The following is a 15,324-nucleotide window of genomic DNA, read 5'->3' as shown; positions in this document are numbered from 1 at the left end:
TTTTTTTTGGAGATGGAGTCTCGCTTCATTTCCCAGGCTGGAGTGCAGTGGTGTGATCTCGGCTCGCTGCAGCCTCTGCCTCCTGGGTTCAAGTGATTCTCTTGCCTCAGTTTCCTGAATAGCTGGGACAACAGGCACGTGCCACCACACCCAGCTAATTTTTTTATTTTTAGTAAAGATGGGGTTTCACCCTATTGGCCAGGCTGGTCTCAAACCCCTGACCTGGTGATCCGCCCGCCTTGGCTCCCACAGTGCGGGGGTGACGAGGTGAGCCACCACCCGCCGGGGCCTTGACTTTGAGCCCTAACTCTCACCTCCTAGGTGTGCACTGGGTAAATTCCTCATCTGGTTGAGCAGCCGTATCCTCACCTGTGAGAAGGGGACAGCTATGAAAGCTGAAACCACGCATGTTTGCTGTGGCGATTACCCGAGACACTGTGTGTTGAGGGTCTGTCATACTCGGGATAGGTCCATCGCTCTCACTGCTTTCCGTAAGAACCCTGAGAGGCTGGCGTGGGTATACAGGCACCTCCATGAGGAAGTTGGCATTCACGGAGGGGGATTGACTTGCCCATGTGCACGTGATTGAATGGAAGACTCGGATTCCTCAGCCTCTGAACCCTGCATGTTCCCCTGCCCCCGTGCTGTGTCCAGGCACCCTCTAAGACTCGGGAAGGGACTGTTGGCCCAGTCTGCAGAAGCTGCCAGTAAGCGCCAGGTCATGGGTAGCGGGGCAGAGGAGGGGCTTTGGGTAAATCCGACCAGGTGCCGTGGAGTTGGCCTGAGGCTTATGCTGATGCGTGGAGAGAACTGCCTCAAGGGGTGGTCTCAAAACACCAAGCTGTACCCCACGAATGTGTACAACTGCAATGTGTGAGTTAAAAAATCAGGGCCTGCACAGTAGTGCATACCTGAAATGCCAGCTCTTCAGGAGGCTGGGGCAGGAGGATCACTTGAGCCCAGGGCAACATAGCAGCCTGGCCAGCGTAGTGAGACCCTGTCTCTAGAAAAATAAATACAGTCAGGCACGGTGGCTCACGCCTGTAATCCCAGCACCTTGGGAGGCCGAGGCGGGCGGATCACCTGAGGTCAGGAGTTCGAGACTGACCTGGCCAACATGGTGAAACCCCGTCTCTACTAAAAATACAAAAATTATCTGGGCGTGGTGGTGCGTGCATGTAATCCGGCTACTTGGGAGGCTGAGGCAGGAGAATCACTTGAACCCAGAAGATGGAGTCTGCAGTGAGCTGAGATCACGCCACTGCACTCCAGCCTGGGTGACAAGAGCAAGACTCCATCTCAAAAAAAAAGAAGAATGACAAAGCCTTTCAAAAGGCAGATGTATCCAGTTCTTTGCCTTCCGCAAAACTGATGGAAGATTTAATTTTCAACTGAGAGATCATTTCAAGTAATTTCACATAGCAGGCATAGATGCAATTTCAGGCGGGTAACACAGAAAGAGGTTAAAGAGCTGCATAACATGGCTGCGATGAAACTCTACAGCCTCCTCTGCTTCTCTGTGAACAAAATGTTTCATTGTTCACGTCCCTTTTTTGCTCGTTTTAGAGACACGGTCCTGCGTTGCCCAGGCTGGTCTCGAACTCCTGCCATCCTGTAGCTAGGAGCCATCGCACCCGCACAGCTGTTAAAACCAAAACCATGAACAGAACTGAGGTCGAACCTCGTTTTCCTCTCGCGAAAGACAGTATCATACAGATACGTGAACTAAAAACATGCTCTGCCCATCTCATTGAGAGAGAATTCCACCAAAAACTTTGCTACTTAATATTTATTAAAATGTGTCATGCATAGCTTACTTTTTTTTTTTTTTCTCTCTGAGACAGCATCTCACTCTGTCGCCCAGGCTGGAGTGCAGTGGTGCAATCTTGGCTCACTGCAACCTCTGCCTCCCAGGTTCAAGCGATTCCTCTGCCTCAGCCTCCTGAGTAGCTGGGATTACAGGCACCACCACGCCTGGCGAATTTTTGTATTTTTAGTAGGGTTGGGGTTTCGCCATGTTGGCCAGGCTGGACTCGATCTCCTGACCTTGTGATCTGCCCGCCTCAGCCTTCTAAAGTGTTGGGATGACAGGCGTGAGCCACCGCACCTGGGCCCCTTTTTGATTGTATACTGCCAGTCATGGGACTAACTGATCCTGAATATATTAATATCTGGAGCCTTGAATTCTCAGGAAATTTTGGTTTTCAGTGTACACAGATTTTTTTTTCTTTGTGGAAGCAAAATATAATGGTGAACAAAGGACTTGAAAGTATAAAAATATAAACTAGGACAACATTCTTTAGGCGAAATGGAAAGAAGTTCAAGGACAGAGATGAGGCAGGAGTTCTGTGAGGGAAAGAAGAGCTTGTTCATGTGCTTTTTCAGTGGATGATTGTGGGTATCACATCACTAGGGCCTTTAGATCCCACTGAATACATGTGAGACAATGATGTCACACTTGTGTTTTAAGATGGCAATATTGATATTATTCTGGAAATCATACTCTTGGCAACTGTTTAAACTTGGAAATGTTCAGATGTTGACTTAAAAGTGTGCCAGGGAGTTCACAGTTGCTCAAAATTAGTTCGCAGGTGTGCAGGCAGATGGGTGCGAAGGCCCGAGTTACCGAAACAGAATCTGGAACAGTCCTGTGTGAGGGTGCCTCTGATCTCTCCTGGGGTCTGCACCTCCCTGGGCTCCGGCCCGAGCCTGGGGGCTTCCCCATCTGCTTACTGGGGAGCCAGCGGCTTGGCCAAGTCAGCTCCTTGCATCTTCACGGCTGCCCCATGGAGGGGGTTCTGTTGCTGGCCCTCGTGTGCAGATGGAAAAACTGAGGCTTAGTGAGTTTAAAACTTGCCAGGATTCGCCGGGCACGGTGGCTCACACCTGTAATCCCAGCACTTTGGGAAGCCAAGGCAGGCGGATCACAGGGTCAGGAGATTGAGACCATCCTGGCCAACACGGTGAAACCCCTGTCTCTACTAAAATACAAAAAATTAGCCGGGTGTGGTGGCAGGCGCCTGTAATCCTAGCTACTCAGGAGGCTGAGGCAGGAGAATCGGTTGAACCTGGGAGGCGGAGGTTGCAGTGAGCCGAGGTTGCGCCACTGCACTCCAGCCTGGGTGACAGAGCAAGCCTCTGTCTCAAAAAAAAAAATGCCTGCCTCACCCTCGACCAGATCAAACACCACCAAAAAAAACCTTGCTGGCATCCAGGCCCAGGCAGGCTCCTGAGCGTGGCCTGACTCTTCATTGCACTTGTTCAGCACCTCCACATGCATGGCCGGGCCCCCCAATGGGCTGGTGCCTCCAGACCATTCCAGTGTGGAGAGGAGGACGAGGTGCTAACCTTCTGTGAGCCTCGGTTTCTGCATCTGTGAAATGGGGTAGTAAGGGCCAGCTCTCGGGCTGACAGGTCAGGAACAGGTCTCAGGGGCAGGAGTGCCTAGCAGAGTCTGCCTGCCTCCCTCGAGGCAGGGGTCCTTCTCCAGCTGGGGCTAGAGGGGCCTGGGATCTCGGCCCCCCAAGGTTGATTTCCAGGTAAACGTCAGCTTATCCCAGCCGCTCACTTCCGCCTTCCTGTGTAGCTGGCTCTGGGTGGTGCCGACCCACGGGGAGAGCTCTGGCTTGGCCTCCGACTGGCACCCTCTTACCCACATTTTCTCTCTGCAGCTGGACCCACAAACTGTGGAGACCAAGAACTGGCACACGGATGTGATTGAGATGAACGGGGTGAGCGGGGGATGGGAACGAGGTCTGTGAGGTGGGTGGGCAGCCGGCCCTCTGGGGGCGTGAGTGAGATGAAGGGGTGAGTAGGTGATGGGAATGTCTGTGCAGGGAAGGCAGCCCTCTGGCTGTTTCTGGGGCTACTGTGCCACCTCGACCAGTCCCATCTTCCCGCCTGCCCTTGCCCTGCCTGCTGCTGCCCTGCAGGTTTTGAGAAGGCCTGGGTGTGAGCTAACTCTCATCTGCAGTCTTGGGGGGACCCCAGTGTTTTGGGGTACCCCTCAATCACTCATGCCCTGGGGAACTTGTGCCTGCCTCACCCCCAACCAGATCAAAGTGGAATTCTCCATGAAATTCACCAGCCGGGATATGAGCCTGAAGAGGACCCCGTCCAAGAAGCAGACGGGTGTCTTTGGCGTGAAGATCAGCGTGGTGACTAAGTAGGTGCTGCCTTCGGCCTCCGAGTCCTGGCGCCAGTACCCCGTGTCCCTGCCAGCCTGGGCCCCCCAGCCCTCCCTGCCTGTGCCCATCCTGGCCTCTAATCTGTCACCCCAGCTCAGCGGTGGCAGACAGCCAGTGTGGAGCTAGAGCGGCCGCAGAGATGCTCACGCGACCCTTTGGAAGCACATTGGCCAGCACTTAAACGCTGGAAAGTCTCATGTGAAACCCCAGATCATCTGCTCCTCATGATAAGCGGGAACGTGTCAGCCGGGGGCCTGCATTTGGGCTCGGCACCAGCAGGGACTGGCCGCCCCCGGGAAAGGGCACGTCCCCCAGTTCCCACTGCCCCGGCCCCTTGTCTCAGTCCTGACCCACCTCCTTATGAAGGCTGCCTGCTGGCCCTCCTGCAAGCATCTGAGTCTGGGGGACACCCTTTCCCTAGAGACTCAGCCTTCCCTTCCCAAGTTCCCAAGCCTTCTGCCCGAGGCCTCTGCTGCCCTGCATAGGCTGGCAGGGATGGGCAGGCTAGGGCAGGCTGGCTGGGGCGGGCGGGGCGCGGTGGCCTCTTTCTCAGCTCCCCATCCCAGATGCTGGAAGCTCCCCAGGGCGCGTGTGTGCTGGGTGGGGGCTACTGTGGGGGAGCTGTCGTGGGGACCGCCTTCCACCCGTCCTCACGCCCACCCCAGGCGGGAGCGCTCCAAGGTCCCCTACATCGTCCGGCAGTGTGTGGAGGAGGTGGAGAAGAGGGGCATCGAGGAGGTTGGCATTTACCGGATATCGGGTGTGGCCACGGACATCCAGGCCCTGAAGGCCGTCTTTGATGCCAGTGAGTGTGGGAGACCTGGCCGGCGGCTGTGACACTGTCCCAGTAGGCTGTGGGGGGGAGCGCTCAGGGATCCAGGAGGCTTCGTGGAGAGGCCAGGCCTGCCCACAGCAGAGGAGGCTTGGTCGGTTTCGAGTCCCTGTGGCAGGTGCTTTTTCTGCATTTTCTCATGGAATCCCTCCCCTCGCGTCTCTAATCCATCGCTGCGGGTAAGGAAACTGCAGACACGAAGAAGGGCTGGGTCGCTTGCCCAGGACAACCCAACTTGTAGGTTTTGGCTCTGGACTGAAACTCAGGTCTGACTCAAGTCTGCGTGACTGGCTTTCTTGCTAGTGCTGGGTAAGCCACAGGGAAAGAGCAGTAAGCCTGCACCTGCCGTCTTCAGGCCCCAGACCCCTCCAGGGCAGCTCTGCCTCTTGTCAGGCCCACAGTGGTGAGGCCTGAGCTTTCTGGCTTCTGCTCCCTGCTCCTGCTGCTTCAGGCTACAGCCACCACGTGCCAATAGTCAGGACACCTGCACCAGCCAGGCAGGGACGAGTCTGCCAGGAGCCGAGAGGGCCTGGAGAGAGGTGGGGCGGGGCCGGGGAACTCACTGGCGCTCAGCTCCCCTGGGCAGCCTGAAAGCTGAGGCTTTGTCAGAACACGCTTTTACGTGTCAAAATGTGCAGTGCCTTCCGAGAGGGGCTGAGTGACAGGGACGTTCCAGTTGGGAGGCAGGTGTGGGCCACATGATGTGAACGTGGCTCTGAGCTCTGGGTGATGAATCTCACTCCCCGGTCACCCCTTCCCGAGCAGCCACAGCAGGTGGACCCCAGGCTGTCTCTTCCTGCTCCTCTAACCCCAGCCCACAGAAACTTGCGGGCACCCTAGGTCCTGCCTTTCCAGGGGAGACCAGCACTGAGATGGAATGGGTGGGGGCTGCCTCAGGAGGGCTGGGGGGATGGGACAGGCTGAGGCTGCGTGACCATGGCTCCTCCCCTGCAGATAACAAGGATATCCTGCTCATGCTCAGTGACATGGACATCAACGCCATCGCCGGCACACTCAAGCTCTACTTCCGGGAACTGCCCGAGCCCCTCCTCACGGACCGACTGTACCCAGCCTTCATGGAGGGCATCGGTGAGGCCCTGAGGGCTCCAGGGGGCCAGGCTGGGCTGGGCCAGGACTCCCTGGCCGGAGAAGTAGCCAGCAGGAGAAATCCCTGTGGCCTGCCTTGTTGGCTGACCTTCCCAGGGCACTGGGGCCTGGGGCTGAGGGCCGGAGGGTGGGCTGTGGCCTGCTGGGACCTGGTGTGAGGCTGGACCCTTTCTCGCCTGCCTCTTGCCCCTCCTGTCCCCATGGTGCCCCCTCTGCTTCCTATTTGGACACTGATCTCCTGCTTGGAAGCTCGAGTATCCAGGAAAACTGTCCTGAGTGGCAGAAGCCAGCACCCCAGAGCCGGGCAGGAGGCTGGTTCAAGCCAGAGGACACTTGAGGCAGGCTGTGCTGGGCCTTCCAGCGAGACCACACACTGTCCTGTCACCTCTGCTGAGGGCCCCGGCCGGCTCTGCGTCGTGCCCGCTTGGGCCAAAGCCAGGTCCCTGGGTATCCCTCCGGCCTTCTCTCCTGGGGCATCTCACAGAAAGCTGCTCACATGCATGCGCCAGCACAGAGGGGGGTGAGAAAGAGCAGTCTCTCACGCCACGGGCAGGACCTGCCCCTGCTGGCTCAACCTTCACTGCACAGACCAGGGCCAGGGATGACCCGCGACCAAGGCCCAAGCGGCCAGCTGCAAGAAGAGGGTCTGCTCCCGCCAGCCGGCCTCCTGACTGAGTCGTGGCCGGGCTTTGTGGCTGAGTTGTGGCATGGCCTCCTGGCTGAGTCGTGCCTGGGCCCCATGGCTGAGTCGTGGCCAGGACTCGTGGCTGAGTCGTGGCCGGGACTCGTGGCTGAGTCGTGGCCGGGACTCGTGGCTGAGTCGTGGCATGGACTCGTGGCTGAGTCGTGGCATGGCTTCGTGGCTGAGTCATGCCCAGGCCTCCTGAAGGAAGCAGCTGCTTACAGACCTCACCCTCCCCGGTGAGGTGTGCTCCCCAAGTGCCGGAAGCCTGAGCTGTCCGCAGGGGCCCCCAGCCTCGTGACCACAGGGGCTCTGGCAGGGAGCCCCCAGAACCGAGAACCGCCCTGGCTCCTTCTCTCCCACAGCCCTGTCCGACCCTGCTGCCAAGGAAAACTGCATGATGCACCTGCTGCGCTCCCTGCCCGACCCCAACCTCATCACCTTCCTCTTCCTGCTGGAACACTTGAAAAGGTAACGGGGGGGGGGTGCCACGGAGGAAGGGGCACCAAGGGAGGTACGGGACGCCAATAGGCCTCAGCCAGGGGGTGCAGGTCCTGCTGGAGGACCCACCTCAGCCCTCCGCATGGGCGCTGGTCACTGTCGGGCCGTCCGTGCGGGGTGAGAGTTTGCTTCCCAGCTTCTTGCACTCATGCTCTTCTGCTTTGAGAATATTTGGGTCTCAACAGTAACCTCAGAGATTGGCCACGCGATATTCAGAACAGCAGAGTGAGCGCCAGGGGCTGCAGGCACGTAGATAACAGCAGGTCCCACCTCCCAGTGGCTCACTCAGCCCGTGTAGCCTTTGCTAAATGAAATGGAGAGCGGATAGTATCAGGCTGCACGCCAGGCCTTGGGTGCAAGTGCCACCGTTCTGCTCCATTACACAGAGAGCAGACGTGTGTCCTGTGTTATAGCATAGCGTGTTATCGGCCGGGCGTGGTGGCTCATACCTGTAATCCCAGCACTTTGGGAGGCCAAGGCGGGTGGATCATGAGGTCAGGAGATCAAGACCATCCTGGCCAACATGGTGAAACCCCATCTCTACTAAAATACAAAAAATTAGCCAGGCATGGTGGCAGGTGCCTATAGTCCCAGCTACTCGGGAGACTGAGGCAGGGGAATAGCTTGAACTTGGGAGGCGGAGGTTGCAGTGAGCCGAGATCAAGCCACTGCACTCCAGCCAGGCAACAGAGCAGGACTCTGTCTTAAAAAAAAAAAAAAAAAAAAAGTGTTATCGTGGCCCACAGTGAAAACACGTGAGACCCACTGGTCCTGGCCCACTCCTCACTTAACACAGGGAAGGTGAGCCCCCACACCCAGCGGGGACTTGCTGGGGTTAGTGGCACATCCGTCCTTAGAACCCACGACTTCCAGATCCTAATTCAGACCCTTCTTGCCTTCCCACCACCCGTTCTGTGGTCAGTCCAGCCAAGAGCTGCGGACGTGGGTACCTGCAGCAAAGCTCAGAACTGAAGGTGGCCTGAAGGGTCCTCAGGCTTGCGTGGGGAGGAGCCTCCCTTCAATCCACCTGCCTCCTAGGACCCGGAAGCCCCTTGAGCGGACTGCGCTGCAGGGCAAACAGTTCCTCCTGGAGCTCAGCCCCAGCTCAGGGCCAGGCCCCCTGTACCCTCCATGTGGCTCAGCCAGGCCAGGCTCTGGAGAGCCAGCGGAGACCTGATCGCGCCCGGGGCTGATGCCTTGTTTTTCTCATTATGAGACATTTTTCCTCTGGTTTGGCCAGGACCGGAGCCCCAACCAATCCCGAAATCGCTTGGCAAGCCTTGTGGGGAGGGGTGGGAAGGGATCGTTCACTCGGTTTCCACCCTGGGAACTGGGCACAGTCTGTTCCCACATCTGGGCCCCGTGCACACGGTGAGGGCCGGCCCACTGCACAGCGGCCTGTCGGCATCACAGTGTGTCTGCCCGTTTCCAAAGCAGGCGGCCTTGGCTCCCGCCTGGGGGTGGGAATGATGGTATGGAGAGGGTGACAGGCACTCTTAGGGTGGGTGGGTCTCACCCAGAAACATTCGCTGAGATTGAAGGAGAACCAGAGCCCCTCTGATGGGTTGGAGAGCAGCCCCACCCCAGGGAAGCATCGCAGAGCATCTGGCCTATTGAGCAAGAGAAGCGGGGGAGGACCCAGAGGGCAGCGGCCAGGGAGGACGGCGCTGGCTCATCCGGGAGGAGGGCTGCTCCTGCCCCAGCACAGCTGGCAGAGCCCTGGGTCTGGCTAGAGATGGTGGCCGGGTGGGCTCCAGGCCCTGCCTGCCTTTCCCCCCTGCCCAACCCACTGTGACTCTTCCTCCAGCCACTCGGCCCATGAGTAAGCAGCACCAGTGGTTAAGAGTGTCATTCTGGAGGCAGCTACCTGGGTTCCAGTCCCAGACAATGGGGGTGATGATGATATTTACCTCAAAGGGCGAGTATGGGTCGTTACAGGGAAGGTTCTCAGAACAGCACCGCCTCTCGGGGAAGGGAGCCGGAGCGGGAACAGCACCGCCTCTCGGGGAGGGGCGCTGGAGTTGGTATCTGAGGGTCCTTGGGCTCAGGCAGTTCGCTACCAGTTCAGGGGAACGCTGCAGCTGGAGATGTCAGCATATGGCTGGACCCTACTCCCCTGGATGAGTCCCCGTCCCCCCACAGAGGTTTCCACTTCTAGGAGAGGGAGACAAGGTGACCCTCTTCCAGGCGTCCTTAAAGACCTCCTACGGCGAAGGCCGGGGGTCCCAGAGCTCCGAGTCGCTGCTCGGACGGGCTGATCAACCCCCCGCCACGCGTCTTCTCCTTTTCAGGGTTGCCGACAAGGAGCCCGTCAACAAAATGTCGCTTCACAACCTGGCTACTGTGTTTGGACCCACGTTACTGAGGCCCTCGGAAGTGGAGAGCAAAGCACACCTCACCTCGGCGGCGGACATCTGGTCCCACGATGTCATGGCACAGGTACCCCTGGCAGCACCCAGGCCGGGGCTGGAGGGTGAGACGAGTCCCCACGCCTCTTCCCTCGTGGGAAGCTGGGTTGATGGGCTGTGGGGTCACTGGGAGGAGGACTACAGACACTTCTGCACCCCCCCCCAAGCCAAAACAAAAACGTTTGAGCCTAGACCAGGCCAGAGGGCGTCTGTCCCAGATGCTGGCTGCATTCTCAGGTGGGCCTGGGTCTCGAAGAGCCAGCCCAGGAGTCTGGGAGGTCCTTGTCCGCACGTGTGGAAGCTCTGAGGCTGCTCCCAAGGGCGGAGGCTTCTCCAGGGCCCAGAGCAGGGGCCAGACCGTGGCTGCCCCAGGATGGAGCGGAAGCTTATGGCCAGGTTGGGGAAGGGGCCCTAGGCCCCCCGCCCTCTGCCCCGCGGCGCCTTCCATGGCTGCAGAAAGGCAAACCCCCCTGCTGGGCCGCCCAGGAAGGGGAGGCAGTGGGCACTGTCTAGGGGGTGGGAGGGCAACAGCAGCTGGCCCACGGGGCCACGTCGTGTCACGTGGATGGCACGGCTCAGCCTTCCTGTCTCCCCGCAGGTCCAGGTCCTCCTCTACTACCTGCAGCACCCCCCCATCTCCTTCGCAGAACTCAAGCGGAACACACTGTACTTCTCCACTGACGTGTAGCCCGAGGCAGGGCGGCCGTGGGGCGGCTGAGCCAGCCCCTCCAGCCCGGGCCCAACTCAGACTTGAAGGACTGCAATAGAAAACTCCCACACCCAGCACTCCAGGCTCCAGGGAAGCCAGCTTCCAAGAACTGGAACTCGTGTGTCTTTCGTGCCACCTTGTACAAAGCCGGCCCAGCCCCGCCTCGCCAGCGCGCCCGCCTCGCGCCCTCCGGCCTCTAGCGTGCCCAGCTCCCTCTGCGCTGTTGGGAGTTCTCTGCACACCTGTTGTGTGGGGAGGGCAGTGGCGCCTGCGTGGGCACACAGACAGCCGCCTTGTCCTTCCGTGTCCTTCAGCACTTTCTTCCTCCCGAGTCCGGCCGAGGGCTCTCGTTTCGCGCTGCGCGGCCGCTGCCAGCTTCTCCTCTCTCGGCCCTGCTCCCGGATGGCCCTCTCCCGGCCGCCTCCCTGTCTGCCTCCACCCTCTCCTCCTTCCCAGCCCGCATGCATGTGCACCCTGGGTTCTCGCCATTGCCCTGACGGCTCCGAGGAGGCCCTGGCTGGCGGGCAGCGGTGGCCCGCCTGATGCTGCCCTGGGTTGCCGCCGGCCCCTCCTCGACCTCCGCCTGCGGGGGCACACCTGCTTTGCCTTGCTGCCTGTGCAAATGTTGGACAAGGAGACACACTCATCCCCAGCTCAGTAAAGCTGGAGCGCGCATTTCTGGAATTTTCCCTTTGGGAATCTCCACTTCTGGGGTTTAACTCTTCTGCCTCCTGGCTGCCAGTGAGGCGTCTCGGACTGTCTTCTGCTTCTCAGTTCCCCTCCCGGGTGTTCTATTTCCTTGGAGTGTCAAGACTCACAAGGGACCTGCTATTGAGATAGCCGGAGGGTCAGGACAGAGCGGGGCGGAGGCAGAGTCAGGCTGCTGAGGAAACACAGCACTGGGAGTCCCAAGTCTTGGGTGAGCAGCTCTTAGCAGCGAGTTATGGGGGCTTTTCAAGTGGAGCCAGGCTTCCTGGAGGGTGACGGATGTGGCTGAAGCAGGTGTCCAGGCAGGCAGGCTGCAGCCAGGCACTCCCTGGCACCGCAGGACCTCGTGGCAGTCTTGCCTTAGATTTTACACACTCTCCACAGCTGAGCACTGCCACGGGTGCTCCAGGGCCTGGGAAGGGAAGGCACAGGCCCGTGGTGGCCAGCCCTCGGGTGCCGCCCCGGCCTCGGGACGCAGCCTTCTGGGTCCACGCTGGGAACTCCAGAAGCTGGGGGTAGAGTGAGGAATCGGCCGCCCGCCTTTCGGGCAGGGTTTGCTGAGGCCTCCCGTTGGCACTGTCCGGCAGAGTAGGGACCCACAGCTTCCGTTCCCAACTTGGAGACGCACTGCTCAGTACTAGGAAGGAGCGAGACGTGTTCCCACAGGCTGCCGCTGCCAGCCTCGGGCCGTCGGCCTGGAGAGCAGACAGCTGCAGGCACCTGAGCTGTCGCTGTAGGTACAGCTCTTCTCCGGCAGAGTCGTTTCTGGGCCTCAGGATTGGGGAGTGGTTCCTACTGCTGTGCTGAGGGCTGTCGTCAGGAAGGGTGTGCCGGCCCAGCGCTGTGGTGCTGGCTCGGTGGGGCAGGGCCCTTTCTGATCCCGTTCAAGCCTCTGGCCTTGGGCAGAACAGTAAATATGCCGTGCACGGAGGAGAGGAGGAGGAAATACCAGCCAGCTGCCTGTGAGCAGCTTAGCCAGGAGCCCGTGCTCCCTGGACAGGTGGTGAAGGAGAAAGAGTGCCACCTGAGGCTAAGACACCAGTGCCTGGCTGTTCCCGAGTGTCGTGTGTGGGGAGTCTCAAGAAAGACCGAGTGTCTGGTTGTTCCTCAGTGTTGGTGTGGGGCGAGTCTAAAGACCCAGCACCTGGACATCACTGAGGTCCCTGCGTGGCATCCAGGTGTCTGTGTGGCGAGTCTGAAGACCCAGTGCCTGGCCATTCCCGAGTGTCAGTATGTGGCATCCGAGCGTCATGTGGGGCGAGTGTAAAGAAAGATTGGCCGTTCCCGAGTGTCGTGTGTAGTGAGTCTGAAGACCGAGCGCCTGGATGTCCCTGAGGTCCCTGCATGGCATCCAGGTGTCAGTGTGTGTGGCGAGTCTAAAGACTGAGCACCTGGACGTCCCTGAGGTCCCTGCATGGCATCCAGGTGTCAGTGTGTGTAGCGAGTCTAAAGACCGAGCGCCTGGACGTCCCTGAGGTCGCTACATGGCATCCAGGGGTCAGTGTGTGTGGCGAGCGCCTGGCCATTCCCGAGTGTCAGTGTGGGGCACAGAAAACTCCCCATTGCTTCCAAAGCAATTGACAGGAAGGGGCAGAGCGAGTCCCAGCCCAGCCTGGGCACCTCTCACCTCCCAAACAAGGCCTGTTCAGGTCTCGGCACCGGGGAGCCCCCCAGCCCCAGGCTTGCTGAGGCAGTGTGAGAACGGGTGGTGAGAAGGCTGGACGGGCTGAGAAACATGAAAGGCTCCTATTTATAATCCCACCCAGAGTGGGGGGGTCAGGTGCCAGACCTGGCCTGAACTGCACCACGGAAGTCCCCAGCGGGTTCTCCTGTGACACGGGGCCTGTGCAGCCCAGAACCTCGGCCACTATGCCCCACAGGGTGGGCTGTGCCAGCCGGGGTCAGGCCGCAGGACTCGCAGGCTGGCTTGTCCTTGAGGGGCAGTGGCCGATGGCTGCCAGTTCCTGCCAATACACAGGTGGGATGGGACCCTTCGTTAATATCTGACTTTAATAAGTTGGCAAGGATATATTTTTTTGTCTACATTCTGTTTCAACTTATGTAGATTATAAATTGATGTAAACCATGTGAAAGGAAAATGTTAATAAAAAAATGCAAAGCCCCAACATTTGCACAAAACTCAGCCCTGCGGTGTGGATGTTTGTGTTCGCCGTGGTCCGGGGAAGCCACGAATCTAAATATTTAACTCTTCCAGCTGCATCCAGATGTGAGTTTCCAGGCATGTTTACCTAGTTCACTCCCCTTGAGCCTCCCTGTGGCCATGGGGGCTGAGGCAGAGCTGGGGGAGGTGGGCTCGAGGCCTCTCCTTGCTCCTCACAAGGCCCCCGATCAGCCAGCATCCAGGCCACTTGTGGTCTCGCCTTGGGCATTTGTGTACAGTTCCTTTCGCAAAGTGAAAATGTCCACCTGGGACCTGGCCATGGCACAAGGTTGTCCATTGAAGAGGAAGCTGCTTATTTTCTGTGATCATTTCTCTACATCTTCCTTCCACGTGGTATATCTTTGAGGCAGCCTCTGGTCTAACCTGCTTGTCAGAGAAGCTGGATCCCCGAGGCCCCCCCGCTTTGGGAGAGCAGTGGCGTTGATGTAGGCTCCTACCAGCCTCAGCAACTGGACACTGAGTTTATTCTGAAGATCAGGAACAGATGTCTCTGAAAATTGCTGTTTGGTTTATGAGCTCATACTGGCTCCGCAGCCATCTAAAACAGGAAACGATTCATCTCCTCTCGAGTGAATAGGCAGTGTGGGCAATGCCTGGCTTACTGAACCGACAGCCACTGACAGTGTCCCCTCCCCCCAGCTTGTGGCATTTCTTGTACTGGGTCCCACGTGCTAAACGGAAAGACAGAAGATCCCAGACACCCCAGGACTGCGCCAGGTAGGAGTGTCCGACGGCCCTTTCCACGTGCTAGATGGAAAGTCAGAAGATCCCAGGCACCCCAGGACCACACCAGGTGCCAGGTAGGAGTGTCTGATGGCCCTTTCCACGTGCTAGATAGACGATCCCAGACACCCCAGGACTGCGCCAGGCGTCAGGTACGTGTCTGATGGCCCTTTCCATGTGCTAGATGGAAAGAAGATCCCAGGCCACGCCAGGACCATGCCAGGTGCCAGGAAGGAGTGTCTGATGGCCCTTTCCACGTACTAGACTGAAAGTCAGAAGATCCCAGGCACCCCAGGACCGCGCCAGGCGCCAGGTAGGAGCACCTAATGGCCCTTGCTTTAGAGTGCTGGTGCCCTGTATTGGGGGCAGTAGAGGCAACAGTGTCTCCTGGGCTCGGGGGAGTTCTCCAGCTGGCCTAGCAGTGATGAAGCCTCCTAGCTGTGAGAGAGGGAGGGGCGTTATATAGAATTCACCATACAAGGACATGAGCCCTGAGCTCACATTCATTCCCAGGAAATGGCAAACACGGCCCGGGGAAGGTGCCACCAGCTGGGTTTGATCATCAGTCACACACAGACAACACTCGGGACGCCATGTATGCCGAGTCTGAAGTCTGGCTAAGAGCGCGTGGGCTAGAAGACAGGGCAGAGGAGGAAGAAGGCAAAAAAGAAGGGGTAGCAGAATTACTGTGATAGGAAAAAGGAGACTCTACCACTGGCTAAAGGTGCCCAGAACTGCGTGGCCCCCACCAAGCTACCTGCCTGTGCCCCACCCAAGAGCAAAGGCCTGACTCCATCAACTTCCTCTCTCCCCAAAAGCAGCAGCAGTGGTGAAGCCCAATTGTGGATGGCTTTTTCCCCCCATGGCACACAGGTAAGAAAGAGACCACAAGATCAAGTCGAAAACATCAACATGTTAAAACACTTCCCTGACGCTGGAGAACGAGGGTGGTGGTGAGCAGCCCCTCAGCGACATCTGATCTTGGCCAGTAGCTGCTGTGACCAAGTCCCCAGGATGAGCACAGCAGGACCCTTCACAGGTGGTCGAGCTGGCCTGGGCCAGTGGTTCCATCATGAAACCAGTGTGTGGCTCAGCAGACTGCAGGCATGCCTCTCGGCCAGCAAAGGAGGGGCTCCGGAGAGGCCCTCCAGTTCATGGATCCGGTGCCGTGCATTCTAGGAAGAGGCCGGACCAGGCTCTTGATGCAAGCCCTGGCAGATGTAATGATCTTGCTGAGGACGACACAGTGCTCCAGGAACCCTGAGAACCCGCCGTCCCCAGAGCG

General features: G+C 58.7%; 1 protein-coding gene across 6 annotated transcripts in view; it reads left to right on the top strand.

Moving 5' to 3' along the window:
* The window catches only part of LOC108290716 (active breakpoint cluster region-related protein), a 165,279-nt gene extending 154,779 nt beyond the window's left edge, over window positions 1-10,500 (top strand). For all 6 annotated transcript variants that reach the window (XM_017510607.2, XM_017510604.2, XM_037732113.1 and 3 more), the window contains 7 exons: window positions 3,672-3,731; window positions 4,056-4,165; window positions 4,853-4,992; window positions 5,974-6,108; window positions 7,174-7,279; window positions 9,601-9,748; window positions 10,316-10,500. In XM_017510607.2, coding sequence (XP_017366096.1) covers window positions 3,672-3,731; window positions 4,056-4,165; window positions 4,853-4,992; window positions 5,974-6,108; window positions 7,174-7,279; window positions 9,601-9,748; window positions 10,316-10,405 — 789 coding nt within the window. In that variant the 3' untranslated portion in view covers window positions 10,406-10,500. The remainder of the gene's footprint in view (window positions 1-3,671; window positions 3,732-4,055; window positions 4,166-4,852; window positions 4,993-5,973; window positions 6,109-7,173; window positions 7,280-9,600; window positions 9,749-10,315) is intronic.
* Window positions 10,501-15,324: the final 4,824 nt, after the last annotated feature.

The sequence above is a fragment of the Cebus imitator genome, unplaced genomic scaffold (genome assembly GCF_001604975.1).
Source record: "Cebus imitator isolate Cc_AM_T3 unplaced genomic scaffold, Cebus_imitator-1.0 Scaffold441, whole genome shotgun sequence".
Classification (NCBI taxonomy): Eukaryota; Metazoa; Chordata; class Mammalia; order Primates; family Cebidae; genus Cebus; species Cebus imitator.
Note: the sequence above shows the minus strand (reverse complement) of the source record. Positions and strands in the feature narration are given on the sequence as shown.